This window comes from Carica papaya, chromosome 3, assembly GCF_054855325.1.
Source record: "Carica papaya isolate Zhongbai chromosome 3, ASM5485532v1, whole genome shotgun sequence".
In the NCBI taxonomy this organism is placed as follows: domain Eukaryota; kingdom Viridiplantae; phylum Streptophyta; class Magnoliopsida; order Brassicales; family Caricaceae; genus Carica; species Carica papaya.
Window position 1 is genome coordinate 11,224,680 of NC_142311.1, and position 14,300 is coordinate 11,238,979.

Below are 14,300 nucleotides of genomic sequence, written 5' to 3' on the forward strand. Positions count from 1 at the left end.
TATGTTTATAACTAATAATTCCATATCTTACTGTAAATTCATATGTTCCAAGTATGGCAGACAATGGAAAATATAGAACATAATATCCGTGTGCGTGAATCTGTGAAACAAGGGGAGAGGTAAAAAGTAATTCATGTTATCTGGGAAACAGCCCCCGATTGTTTTTACCGTAGTATCAACGGAAAAGAAAATCCATAGTTTCAGTTTCCTTAATCTGAAAGACAGAACGTGAGATCAAGAGAAGGTGGCCATTGGTAACTGCTTCGGACACATTTCTGGCCAATTCCTGTCATCCTCACAGCGAAAAACCGAAGATTCTTCTCCATCAAACCCTTCTATAAGCTCTAATCGAGCTTCTTAGATTCATCTCTCTGAAGAAGAAGACGACGGAAAAACGATGCAGAAAACGGCGCAATCGTGGTTCATGGGTGGGCCCAGCAGCTTGAGCGATAAATCAACGACCACAACGTCCTCATCTCTGGTGGCCGATTGGAACGCATACGCCGCTTCTCAAGACTCCGATTCCGCAGGCCTCGGTTTTGACCTCGAGGCCGCCGTCCGTACCACCTCCAATAAAGTCTCCGGCACTTTCAACGTGTACCTTCCATTGACCTTCCTCTCTCTATATCTCGCTGTAAATACCTGCGTCTATAGTTCTGTATGCATATATGTTGCAGTATGTACCAGAATTACTATGCTTGTTTCACTGGAATTTAACATTTTGGGGATTTTCACGATCTAGGTTATCGGAATAGTTGTTCTGTGTGTTTTTACCTGTATTGTCTTTTTTTTGGGACTTTTTCTCTTTATTTTTAATGTATAATATATTAGTTAATGTAAAGAATAATGACGAGAATTTGCGTCTAGCCATAACCTTACAATTAAGTTGGTTGGTTCAATTCCATTTCATGTTTAGCTAATTCCTACTAGGTTTCTAAATTAGCCTTGCTACAAGTTCAACATAAAAATCTCCATTGTTTTCACTTACTGTTGAATTCCATTTTAATGTTAGTTAATTCCTACTGAGCTTTTAAATTAGTCTTGCTAGATTTTCAATATAAAAATCACCACTGCTTTCATTCTCAGTGTTGAAATTTTCAAATTTAGTAATGAGAAATTTCATACAAGGAATTCAAGGCAGGTAAAAATGTTGCTTAAACATGAAGTTATTTTAGAGTTCTACTTACAAAGAAATAGTATGAAAATGAAACTGGAAATGTAGGAACAGTTAGGAATGGAATGAGAATTGAACATGAGAAAGAATCAAGTGTAAGAATGATTCTTTAGCAAATTACTATTGAAAAACTAAAATTAGTAGATATAATGCCTGTGAGTCCATGCTATTTCTGCTTGGCCCTAAAACAGGAATATTTTACACATTTGATTGCCCATTTGAATATTCATCACATAGCCCATTGATTTAAAGATTGAATGGTCATTGTTGGATTGTGATACATGAATCACTTTAAGTGGGTCTTGGATAAATGATTCAGGGTTTCTAAAGGAGTCAGGGACTTACCAGGAAGTTTTCAGTCTACAACTAGCAATATACCTTCTGGGAAATCTTTGATGTACTTTGGATTGTTCCTTGCTGCTGGGGTGTTCTTTGTCTTCATTGCATTCACCATGTTCCTTCCTGTCATAGTTCTGGTGCCTCAGAAATTTGCAATCTGCTTTACCATCGGTTGTGCTTTCATTGTGGGCTCCTTTTTTGCCTTGAAAGGTCCAAGAACTCAGTTTGCTCACATGTCATCTAAAGAGGTAACTTAGTTAGTTATTTGTGTTTCTCGTCCCTTAAAAGTTTCGAGTATATTTAGATTAATCCACTTCAGAACAACTAATTTATTATTATTTAACCTATTCCACATTATTCAAAAATGTATATTTTTGTTCTCACTTTCAGAGGCTTCCCTTTACGTTGGGGTTTGTGGGCAGCATGGTGGGAACCATATATGTTTCAATGGTGCTTCACAGTTATATTCTCTCTGTTCTCTTTTCTGTTTTACAGGTATTAATACAATCATTTACATTCGGTGTTGTTTGTTCTTACTAGCGTTCTTTACGTGTAGTCAATTGATCTCACATAGGTATAAGTCCACTGCACCTGTCAATTTGGGTGCCGGCAGTGTGCTTGGTTTAAAAGCTTGACGGATTGAGCTAAAATCTGTATATGCCAACAGAAACAAGAAATAGGTAGTTGTAGGAAGGCTTCCCCTTATGCCAGCAAGCTCTTTTATGTCCTTGGGGTATTGGGTGCCAACATTATATTTTCCTCCTGGTTTTCAAGACACCAAGCTAAAGCTAAGCTAACCCATAAGAAATATGGCAACATAGACGTCTCTTAAGCTTAACTAACTAACTCAATAAATTGATCAGTCATCATCCCTCCATATGCCAGGTTGAGTTTTGAATTTCATGCATCAGTTAAAAATTGTGTTCTTAGGTTACTTGTCTTTTTCTTTTCTTGATCAAATTATGCTTGTTAAAAGCTCAAGGCAGTAGAAATTGAAGCCGTTTGAAAACCTTGGCAGGTTGTTGCACTATCATACTATGCTCTTTCCTACTTCCCTGGAGGATCTGCCGGATTGAAGTTCCTTTCTTCAGCAATCACCTCTTCAATACTCAACTGCTTCAGAAGGTGATGTAGGGAGATGTACAATCTGTCTGCCGTAGATATTTTCTCTCTTACAAGAAAAAGAATTTTCTAAACAAATTATTATTATTATTATTTTTTTGGAAGATTCCATGTGTGTTTATTTTTTTCATTATTGTTTTTCTCAAGTTACTGGACTGCATCTCTAGTTAAACTGGAGGCGTGTTAAATGTGAATCCTGAGTTTGTACGCTGGAGTATCGGATAAAAATTTTGAAATTTTATAGGGATGGGGGGGGGGGGGGAGATTTGTCCTTGCAAAAGTGTGTTGGTACGTAGGTGGGAGGCAATAATATGAAAATGGGGCATTTATTTATTTATTTTTTTGTAGTGAAATTATGTGGGGCCCAATTGTAAGAGAGATATTTATTGTTATGGATGGATTATAAAAAGTCAAGATTGGGAGTTAGGCCCCAACACTGAATTTCATGTCATCATTAATAATGGTTTTTTTTTTTTTTTTTTTTTTTGTCTTCTTCAATACTTGGTCTCTCCATTTTTAGTTTATTTACTTCCAATTATTATTATAAATCCTAAATTATATTAAAAGATTTATCATTTTAAAGTCTTTTGACTTTTTCTGGTAATTAGGTATTTACACGTTTCTAATAAATCAATGGGACATATAAAATATGTATCAATGAAGAATTTGGGTTCCCTTGATTGGGGTTTATAGAATCACCCCCTAAGATTGCTAGTTATTTTAAAATTTGTGTACTGCTAGTAAATAGGGTTTATTTACTAAATAACAAAACTGGCCAGCAATAGGTGAGATATATAATGGTTCATGTTCGTCATACAATTGTGTCACATGAAATATTTATTTAATAAAAAACGAGTGGACTTTATTTATTTATTTATTTTTTAATTATAAAATAGATGATGAACATTGAACGAGAAAGTGGGTCAGCTTTTCCTAATCTCCTGCGCCTCGAACCCGCTAAAAAAAGACTTTTAATTTTATTTTATTATTTTTATATTCGTAGTCAAAATATTTTTTATTAAATTAAAAATTAATTAATTATTTAGAAATTTTGATATTATCAGCCTAGTAATTCTATAAATTTAATAGGCCTTTTACGTAAAGTTCGCATTTTAACAAAGAATAAATTAATAATAAAATACCCAAAGCTCACACGCACACACTCTCTCTCTCTCTCTCTCTCTATATATATGTATATGTATATATTGCTAAATTATATATTGAAGAAAAAAGAGATGCATTAAATCTCTATTCCAATTAACGTATGTATATAATCAACTGTATAAAGTTGAATGCGACGATTCGGTCATCGGATTTTGTGTGGTTGCAACAGCGTGAATATGAATCATAAACATCTATCTAAAAGAATGTGAGGAGCTAACAGTCGGGATTCCACGGTAACACAAGTGTATATACATATATAAGTATATACTTTTTTTTAATTTATATGTTATTCAATATAAATACATTCACGGTGTATAATTATTTATATGTACCAATTTTTAAATATTGTATATTATTATAAGTAAAAGAAATATGAAATATTTTAAAATAATAAAATACGAAATCAATATTTTCTCCGAACCAAACTGAATGTCAGTGGTATTATTAAAAAAAAAAAATTGTATATATTTTACTATATGTGTGTTTGTGTGAAACGGAGAGCTTAACAATCAAACTAAATATTTATGTTTTTGACATGTTTGGAATGTGTGTTTTTGAAGGGATATTATTATAACATAAATTAGCCTTCGATAAATCTGTAATTGTCAATAAATGAAAGCACCAATTTAGTAAATTTGCTAATAAATTTAACTTAAATGTTCCTTTTAAATTCACCTTTTAAAAAAAAAAAACATAATTTTTTTAATATTATATATTTATGAACCAATAAATGCATATATATATATATATATATATAGAAACATGGAAAAATATATTTTCACCCAATTTCCACCTAATTAATACAATATATAATTTTTATAATTGGCATAATGCATTAAAGTAGTTTCACAATATAGCATTGGAATATTCTATCATTGTAAAAGACTACAATATCCTTTATTAAAAAAAGTCTTCAAGTAATTACTCCTTTTAATTTTGTTTCTCATTTTTCAATTCTTATAAATAATTATTTTACTTTTTTAATTTCTAAATTTATCAGTTAATTAACTTATTTGTATTCAATAAATACAATTTTTAATATGTAATTATTACATTGTCAAAATTAAAAGCATCACTATAAAGTAATACAAAAATGGATAAAAAAATAATGGGTTTTTTTCAACCATATTAAATATGTGTATATACATAATGTATGTATGTATGTATGTATGTATGTATGTATGTATGTAGGTAGGTGTAGGGAAGAAGATATTTGATTATAAATGAGAGCTTAGAGAAGCGTAATGCAAGAGGGGAGGGGGAGGGGATGTTCATAAATTAGAATTTGGAATTATTTGCAGAGACGCGTAGCAGACGTAAGTAAGTTGGCTTGGGAACAAGGCAAGGCAATTACTCTTTTATAACTAAAAACCTTACTCGCCGCATTTAATGGCGGCATTAAATGCTACCTGGTCATTTTCCTTTCTTCCTCCTTCCTCATTTATTACCAGCGGTTGAAAAGTCTCCATCTCACTCGTCCTTACTCCTTCGATGGCGATTGTGTTGTAGTGCATTCATGCGACCCTCTTCCTTTTTATTTCTTTATTTTCTCTCCCCCACCTTCATTAATATTTTAGTCTGAGGATCCCTTTTTTATCAATCTAATCTTCTCTCTTGTTTTCTTTTTAATTATTATCCAAACACCCATTACTTCTCTCTCGGTTATGGCTGTCGATGTGGGTTCTAATTCAATGGTGAGGGCATTCAATGCTCAGACTCAACACAGAGATGAACTCCAACACCCACGTCTCACTTCTGCAAATTCTGATGTTTTGATCACTAAGGACTTTCTGGGTTGTTTGTCTAATGCCACTGACAATCAATCGGATCTCGATTTCAATGTCTGTTTTTTTCTTTTTGCTTTTCTTTCTTCTTTCTTTTTTTTTTTTTTTTTATGTTCGTTTCTACAACTGTGCTAACAATGGAGTCTGGTGTTTCTTTTAATTTCTCTGATGCAGTCGATGAGGAGCGCAGACCGACGGAGATGCGACTCCCCCAACTCACCACTATCGCCATCTTCGTCTCCACTGATATCAACAGATGACACAAGGAAGAAAAATTCTGAAAAGAAAATCTCAGATTCATCTGAGCTTCAAGACTTGAACTCTTACTACTCGCAATCGCCGCGGCCTTGCTTGGACTTGAAGCTTCAATCCTCAACCTACTGTCAGAGCGTTTGCACCATCGACAAAGTTAGATTTGCTCTCCAGAGAGCAGCAGAGAAGGAACAACCCCTCACCAGAAAACGACCATCATCTCCTCCGGTGCAATCGTCTTCGTCGTCGACGGCAATGTTCGCCGCCGGGTGTCCTGGTTGCTTGCTCTACGTGGTGACTTTCAAGGAAAACCCTAAGTGCCCTCGTTGCAACTCGATCGTTCCTTTTCCTGGGGATGCGAAGAAGCCTCGACTTGATCTGAATTCCTTGCTTTGATTTCGTCTGGAGAATCACTGGTAGGAGAAATATGGAATTGAACGATTTGGATTATGAGTATCGTTTAATTCGAACAGATCTTTTAATTTTATTTTTGTAAAGCAGAAACTTTTAGTTGATTGATATATATATATATATATGTGTTTAGCTGACAGGGAAAGTATATTACTGAAAATCATTTCATGACTGGGAGGGTTTATTTGTTTACTGGTTTTTGTTTCTTCATTAATGGCGACGATGTACGGGAACGACAACAAATTTGAACTTGAAATCTCCTGTCAAAAAATCAAATATCAAACACGCCTATTTATGTGTTGGATTGGGTTGCAGGCAGTCCGTGATTTTCTTCTTGTACATTTTTATTGACCACAAAACATTCTAATCCTTCAAATCCATAATTTTACCCAAATACCATTTTGACTGGACTGTGAAAGATTTAATTTTGTTACTAATTAATTACTAATAAGATTAAATTAACTTCTCTATTAATTAAAGATAGAGATTAACCGAAAGAAAAATAAAAATTGAATAAAGAAATTTAAGAACCCATTACTTTTTAAATATTTCGGTTATGGGTCTGAATCTAAATGATGCATATCCTCATTGAAGACTTTAATCATGTTGATTTTTCATTAAAGCATTTTAATCGTGTTATTTAAATTTATGGATATTTAATTTAATTTAATTTTTTTTTTTAAAGAAAGTCAAGAAATGGTGACTATAAAAAGAGAGAGGAGATAATATAAGCACATAAAAGGCAATTTGTATATGTACACAACTAGGAGAAAATAGCATCATCAACTATAATGGCAGTCTGCAGAGCTTGCAGCATAACTTTTTTTGTTCTTTTTTTTTTCCCCCCCTTTTTTGAGTACAAAGTAATGTGATTATCTGAGAGAAATAGAAATAGAAAAAAAAAAAAAGAAAAAGAAAATTTACACCCAACAACACCACTAACTCCACAATTTTGGCGTAATTGAAGCCATACATGATCATGATCGTCAGCAACCCTGCAAGTCAGTTTCTACCATCTATACCAATCTCCAAACAAGTGCACTTACAGGGAAACAAATGTACATATGTATATCCATACATATATACATATACAAATATATGTTTATGTCACTCCAGCTTCCAAGCATAGAGATAAAGGCAGAATTCAGCTGCAGTAGTGCAACTTCTGGTGGAGTAATACCTGGATCCAGTACTGGTATCGCTATCTCCATTCACGCTTCCTTCGGCGTCACTTTCTTCTGCTAACCCTGGTTTGAAGATAAACAATCCATGTCCGGTACCAGGGCTATTGAACAGCCAATCGTGGACATCCCAAAACACCTGAACCGGCTGCTTATCCACCACCACAGTTTGGTTCCCCCTGAATTTCCACTGCAAATTTCTCACATGAATCATCACAATCCCATCTATGCTAACCCACATTTCTGGATCTTTCGGCCCAGTCGTCGAGCTTTCCACAACAATGTCGTGCTCCTTTTTCCTGTCGTCGAACTTGGCTCTCGTCGAGAAACTTTTCTTGGCAAATACGTTTTCTTTCTTGTAAAACAGAGTTGCCTCGACCAAAGCCGGTCTGGATTTCGTCCTTTTGTATGCTTTCTTCTTGTAGTCCCCCAACAACAAGACGACCTCCTCGTCGGAAACTATGGCGACGTAGAAATCCGCGCAGGGTTCAGGGCCGCCGCTGAATTTTGCAGAGCGGAGATCCCAGTAGACGTCCACATGGTTTCCTTCAACGTCAAATGACTTGTACCCTTTTTTGCTCCAGAAGTGCCACGGCTTAAGATCAATCTTGCAGGTGTAAAGAAAATCGCCTTCCAGGTTGGTGACCATAATGGTTAAAGAATGGTTCATGAGATTCCTGGACCAGAGTACCGTCACCTTTCGCCAAAATCCTGCAATGTGCGTCTGGTATACGCATGTGACGGTGCTGTGAGCGGTTTTATGTGTGATGGGATCATCGGTTATCTTCTCGGCAAAAGGCTGCGTGACGGGATTCGCCAGAGATTGACTCCGGAAAGCCATTTTTCTCACGTCCCTGATCCTTTCAACCAATATATATATATATAGCCTCGAATATCACAGACACAAGCGCAAGGCAAAAGCTATAATGTGATTTGAGAGGAAAGAGGATGGAAAATGTTACGATGGGATTGTAGTTTGTTTATGAACATTGAATTATTCTGCCATCAACAGGTAAAATTTTTAAAATATTTAGAAGAGACGATCCACATGTTAATATTTTGTACCTGTTAATGGGAAGAGAGCATGATGGAAGGAAAGGATAGGAACCTGAGAGAAAATGGTGAAGGGGAGTTGAATGGGAAAAGAAAGTTATTCAGTGGGGAATTGGGTGTTTGCTTGTTCGCGATGGAAAAGGAGAATATTGAGGGATTAGAGACATGAAAGTGGATTGGTTGAGAGAGGAGGAAAAACCTCAAATTCAAGAGGCCGAAATCTAAGCTAAGGGTGCTGAAAACAAGGAAGGGGTGGCTTAAAAAACGTGTGGGTATTTATAGATAATGTATGTACATTACATATATGTTTTATGTATTACAAGAATCGGATAGACTGACTACCTACCCATTTCTCTTCCGTGACAACTTGTTTTTTCTTCTTTAATCTATTTTGACTGCCAAAATTATCATCTTCTTCGTTGGCTGTTGTCCAAGTCAAAACATTTTCTACATTGCCTATTATCATTACTATTTTTCAATAATCAAGCTTTCTAGCAGCTCTTTTTAAGGGTATTGCAACGGTCTCTGTCCTAAACAATTCAAAAATAATAAGAAAAATATGTTCTTACCATAATGGTTATATACAATCTTTTCATCAATTTTATACTCTGAAGCTAATTTCGATTTTGCTTAAAAACATATTACCCACACCAAAAATTCAAAGTTAAAAAAAAAAAAAAAGTTACATAAGAGACAAAAAAACTTTATGCTTTACTTTTAAAGGACAGATAAAATAATGATGTTATGGGTATGTCTGATTAGGCAGTTTCATGACAGTTATTATAATAATGGTGATCCTTCTCTACAAACACTGCACTATTTATTACCAAGACTAACTTGCACGTTTAATTAAAACAAATTTATAGTATATTTTACATTAGTTGAATAAAAAAAATCTTTAAATTCCTTAATAGATCAATACTTGATCTAGTCTTTTCTTTGTTAAATCTTCTATATGTAAAGAAAATGCATAGGTTACATCTGCCGCAACCATAAAATTATTAGAAGCTTTTATGCGGTCGGAATTCAGGATGCTCATCCGCACAAAACCATTGGAGTACTTATTAGGAGGAAAGGTGGAATATCCCATAGCATACACAAATCTGGATTACCTATCAACCCAGGCAAGCTTTTACATCTATTTTCACATTTTCAAGCAGCACTTTGGACTTCAGCTAATAACTAGTTGGACCTTCACGGACAATCTTCTCCCCAATATGGCAAGTGGCAAAATGAAAGGTTGATGCTCTCCCTCTGATGTAATATCCGTGGTCAATCATTTTCCAAGAACATAATATAGATCTCACCCTCCTCCCTCCTGCCTGTACTGAAATCATAGACTGCATCCTGGAACAAATAACTTCACCAAGACCAAGTTCATACTATATCTACAGTATTTTCATTTCCCTTATCCTCTGAATCCTTAAATGTTCCATCTATATACTTCCTTTGATCCCCACTTCTAGACAAACTCAAGCCACTAAAAGGCGATTTAAATTTTCCACCAAAACGGTTACCAGAAGCACTTGCTTGAATTGCCTCTATGTACAACACCTTCACTAGGTTCCTCAAGTGACGAGGAAAGGTAGGTATCCTGGACATGGATGCTACAATTCCCTGAAGTCTGTGCCAAGGGAGCAAGGAAAAAAAATCATTATCAATCTCTAAAAGAATAACAATAGTTGATAGTTTGTCCATGGTGCAAAGGTTTTCCAAGTTTCTTTTGTACTTAATGATGTACTGGTGCAAGTTAATATGATAGACAAAAGTTAGGAGTTATGTTGTGGTACCGCACATGCATCAGAAGTAATACAAGAATAAGCTGCTTTAATTACAATACTTAACTCGTACATATATTTCAATATAGATATAAAAGTACCTTCTTATTATGGCTTGCAGCTGCGCTCTTCTCAGAGGATCACTTGATGGAAATCCCACTTCATCCCAATCTTCAGGCCTGTCATTTTTGCAGCTGAAAACCAGTTTTCTGAGACAGAGTTCTTCACTTTCTGTTACTTGGAGTTTCTTTATTTGCTCTTTTATGATCAGTAGAGGGCCAATAAACCACTCTAAAACTTTATCCCTTGGCCCATCGATACTTGTTAATTCCACGTCATCATCTGAAAATTCAACTCCAAAATCATGATTTGGACTAGTACAGATAATAAATTGGACTAAAACTTTATGAATTGACGTACAGATAATAAAGCCAGAGGAGTTGGACTTTGCTGATGATAGGAGACACTGTAATATGGTCCAAGTGGGTAGTTTGATGCTCAGTATCTTAGAATGACCCTTCAAAAGGTATTCCTCAATATCCTTTACATTTATCAGGCCATCACGAAGCATTATCCTACCATTCACCTCACAAGATTTAAATAGCCACTCCCAAACCTGTCAAATTAATACTTACAAAACTTTGGTACAAATCACACACAAACTTTAAGGATGGAAATTGAAGAGACTACCTGCATTGGTTTATATTGATTGACTTTCCACTTCCATGTTCTTGATGGATCTGAGAAAAGCTTCGAATTAAATGAGCCTTCCCTTCTATTCTTCCAACTATAGTTCTCGTTGTCCCTGGAGTTTTTTCTCTCAAGGTCAGGGCTCCGATTTCTTCTATATCTAGGCCTGGCTGTCACAAGCATGTTTTGGAATCATATTCAATAAGCATGTGCAAAAGGAAAATTTCCTATTTGCTGACAAACAATGAACTTTCATAAATTTAAAAGCCCAATATTACTCTATAAACCACATTTGCAGTTTAACATGCATGTAATATCCATTTTATGCAGTGGAAACATTATTAACTCCCATAACGTACCTGGGCAGACAGCTTCCTTCCCTTAAGTAGAGTAAATCATTTACATATTCATCAAATAGTGAAACCACAGAAATAATATACGCAAGGCCCATCAAAAAAGAGTCTTCCTGTGGATTTGCAAAAAAAAAAAAAAAGTCAGATAAAAATTTCAAACAAAGAGAAACTGCAATAGATGGAATACTTGACAATATTCTCTAGTTTACACAACAGCACAGGCAAACAGAAAGCAGTAATGGCAGACCTGGTGAACAATAACTCCACCATAAAGCCCTATAAAAACGCTGGAAAAGATAGCACCTATTACAGCTCCCACAACAGCCATAGGCCACAGAAGGATGGCAAGACCAGCAAAGGGAACACAGACTGTCTCCAAAAATGGTCCTTCTCTGCCAATCAAGTCTTCTAAAAGCCTCTTCCATCCTCTGAACAACATGTATGGGCTTTTCCACAGAGCAACAGCAGTAATCAAAAGAACATCTACTGGGACACCAATCAGGCTCACCAAAAAGCAACTTGGCAATTTTGACAACCTAGCAGTGACACAATGAAATATATCTAAACAATTCATTTAATATCTGCGTTCAGTATGTATAGAATGTCGATAGAGGATCTCTTACTTTATTTCTGTAGGCTTTTCTTCCAAAGGCATTATCTCAATTAGCTCATCCATAAAGGAGAAGTATGAGTGGAAGCAAAAATCAGTCAAATCCTGCACCACAGTGCAGCTTCCTCCAAGGGTTGACCAACAACCATCCTGGTATGCATAAAGTTAAATCAACTATGTGAATTTCTGGGAGGAAATTACACAAATCTCAGTTAAAAAATTCTACTTGAAATCTGAACTGTTCTTCACACTGTATGCTTTGCAATTCAGATATGATGTGCAGGTTCTTCTCTTTTAATCGCAGGCACGGAGTATCATTCATTTTTAATTATTTTTAGCTTGCATTAGTGACGTTTAAAGATTCTGTTGTGGTGAAATTAAGATTGCAATTCAAATCTCCCACTCCAAGAAGAACAGTGAAATTTATGCTTTATTTTTTAGGCTAGTGATGGCAACAAACTTTATTTAACAATTCAGAAAATAGTGAAGGGAAAGAAAAGATGTAGTGGCCTATGGTACATAGTCTACATCTAGAAGACATACTTATAAGACTACATCAGAAGCAGAAAGACTAGAATAGGGTAAGTTTATATACTATCTCAATTCGGTGATTCGATGACTTCATAATCCATGAAAAATCCTTCAAAGAGAATAGCTCATATGAGCAGTCATATGAATTCTTTATGATTCTAAGGGAGGGCAAGAAAAGTAAGAATCTGGGTCAGTTACCATAATTCCTGCCTCCGTGAATTAAACAACAAATTTTTTTTGCGCGACTGTTCTTGCAAACCCCTCGTATTATTCTAGACCAAGATTAATAGTTCCTAATCATAAATATTATCTGACATTTACCCATCTAATTAGAAAAAACATTTTAAATGGACATCTATTATAGAGACTGGTAATTTATAGGACATTCAATTAGAACAAATATTTGAAGGACAAACTTTATGCAGAAACTTAGAATAATACATGCCAACTATCAAAGAGCTTTTTGCTACATCATTTTGCCATTCAAAGACGTACTTCAACCATTAACAAATGAATGTGCTTTTTCTAGTTCTACTTTATGTCTTCAAAAAGTAGATCATAACTTTGCCTCTGTAGCCAATAAATCTAAATTTATTCTCTTTTGATTAATTCATTTTCTTTTGATATATGGTTATGAAGTTATTGTTTCGCAAAAACTAGAGCAAGAAAGCACCACATATGAAGGCAACGCGAAGAAAAATATTACAGCAAAACAGTGATAGCATTTGTTGATGACATTCTCCCCAACAGCCTGAAATGTAGCAATAAGGGGCATAAAGATGCCATATCCAATTCCGGTCAAAAAGCTTCCAACAATGCCCATAATTGGCCAAAGGATCAGAGGCACTGGCAACAACAGCAGCACCACTATCTTCAGAACCAGTCCCACCTTCTTGGTCCTAAAAATTTTTGTTCCATAAAATTTAAAAGAGCTAGCAAAAACAACCCAGACATTCGAATTCAGCAGGATTCATGCCAAGGACGCACACCTTACCACACAGTAGTAGCTCCAAACAAAGTGTGCAGGCCAAAGACCTATTATAACAGACGAATTTCCCACCACAATAATTGCCACCACAAGTGGACAAACAATTGCCGCTGCAAAAAGAGCTTAAGACTGTTAGAGTGTAAATTACAATGTTGTACATTTTCTGTTAGCTTTTCAAGTCTCTGTAATTATCTGTATATCAACTTGACTATCCAAACAATATCATAATCATAGATCATAGAGTTCAAATACTGGAAGATCGATATAACTATGCTTTGATTACGTTCAGTGGATCATCCTTGTGAGTGGATTGAGTAATTAAACCATTTCATATCAGTTTAAACCTTTGAATAATCAGTAATTCAACTCAACTATTTGATATACTCCATCAAAGATTAACCTATATCCAGCTGAATGAGCATATTCGCATGAAGTAAACATATGTTGACTCATTAAGCTGAATGTTCAGTAAAGATCCAATACTTGTTCAAACACAAAAAGACACATATACGAACTGTAAATTTTATTTCTATTGCGTAAATGTGAGCACCATTGAAATTTTTGATAATAATCATCATGCGATTATCTTGTATGGTTCACCTTTAAGAACGCCAAGGATCAAGAGCAAGAAGAAGAAGGGCAAAAACGAGAGGAAACTCCACAATTTCGCCGCAAAACCAACCGGGACGTGCATGGTTCTCCAATCTCTCGAGTGATTTGCCTTGTAATTTTGGGAATAAAGAGATGGCGAAAAAAGTTAATACAACAATTAGGAGAGTTACGTGGCGAGTAAATGTGGTCAGTAAGGACACGTGGCAAGCGATGAAGGCAGCTCATTAGTGTTGGGGAAAATCTCCCCAAAAGCAGGAT

General features: G+C 35.3%; 4 protein-coding genes across 5 annotated transcripts; 2 read left to right on the forward strand and 2 right to left on the reverse strand.

Moving 5' to 3' along the window:
- Window positions 1-51: 51 nt before the first annotated feature.
- LOC110808668 (protein transport protein SFT2-like) lies at window positions 52-2,842 on the forward strand. The gene is made up of 4 exons (XM_022034236.2): window positions 52-597; window positions 1,494-1,761; window positions 1,904-2,008; window positions 2,532-2,842. Exons 1-4 carry the CDS (start codon window positions 398-400, stop codon window positions 2,640-2,642), a joined length of 684 nt encoding a protein of 227 aa, XP_021889928.1. The 5' UTR covers window positions 52-397; the 3' UTR covers window positions 2,643-2,842.
- A 2,372-nt stretch (window positions 2,843-5,214) lies between these two features.
- LOC110808719 (uncharacterized) lies at window positions 5,215-6,418 on the forward strand. The gene is made up of 2 exons (XM_088215764.1): window positions 5,215-5,640; window positions 5,758-6,418. Exons 1-2 carry the CDS (start codon window positions 5,464-5,466, stop codon window positions 6,229-6,231), a joined length of 651 nt encoding a protein of 216 aa, XP_088071890.1. The 5' UTR covers window positions 5,215-5,463; the 3' UTR covers window positions 6,232-6,418.
- A 532-nt stretch (window positions 6,419-6,950) lies between these two features.
- Window positions 6,951-8,648, reverse strand: LOC110808714 (uncharacterized). The gene has a single exon (XM_022034290.2). The coding sequence runs from the start codon at window positions 8,266-8,268 to the stop codon at window positions 7,354-7,356; it is 915 nt and encodes a 304-aa protein (XP_021889982.1). The 5' UTR covers window positions 8,269-8,648; the 3' UTR covers window positions 6,951-7,353.
- A 630-nt stretch (window positions 8,649-9,278) lies between these two features.
- On the reverse strand, window positions 9,279-14,237 carry LOC110808694 (putative membrane protein At3g27390). Of its 2 annotated transcripts, none has more exons than XM_088215765.1 (10): window positions 14,031-14,237; window positions 13,432-13,540; window positions 13,149-13,341; window positions 11,925-12,061; window positions 11,549-11,837; window positions 11,308-11,414; window positions 10,949-11,114; window positions 10,679-10,874; window positions 10,360-10,600; window positions 9,279-10,104 (listed from the first exon to the last, which is right to left on the reverse strand). In XM_088215765.1, the coding sequence occupies exons 1-10, from the start codon at window positions 14,122-14,124 to the stop codon at window positions 9,858-9,860; spliced, it is 1,779 nt and encodes a 592-aa protein (XP_088071891.1). In that variant the 5' UTR covers window positions 14,125-14,237; the 3' UTR covers window positions 9,279-9,857. The 2 variants fall into 2 exon arrangements, with proteins under 2 accessions (XP_088071891.1, XP_088071892.1); XM_088215766.1 differs by having other exon boundaries at window positions 13,437-13,540; window positions 14,031-14,050.
- Between the last annotated feature and the right edge of the window lie 63 nt (window positions 14,238-14,300).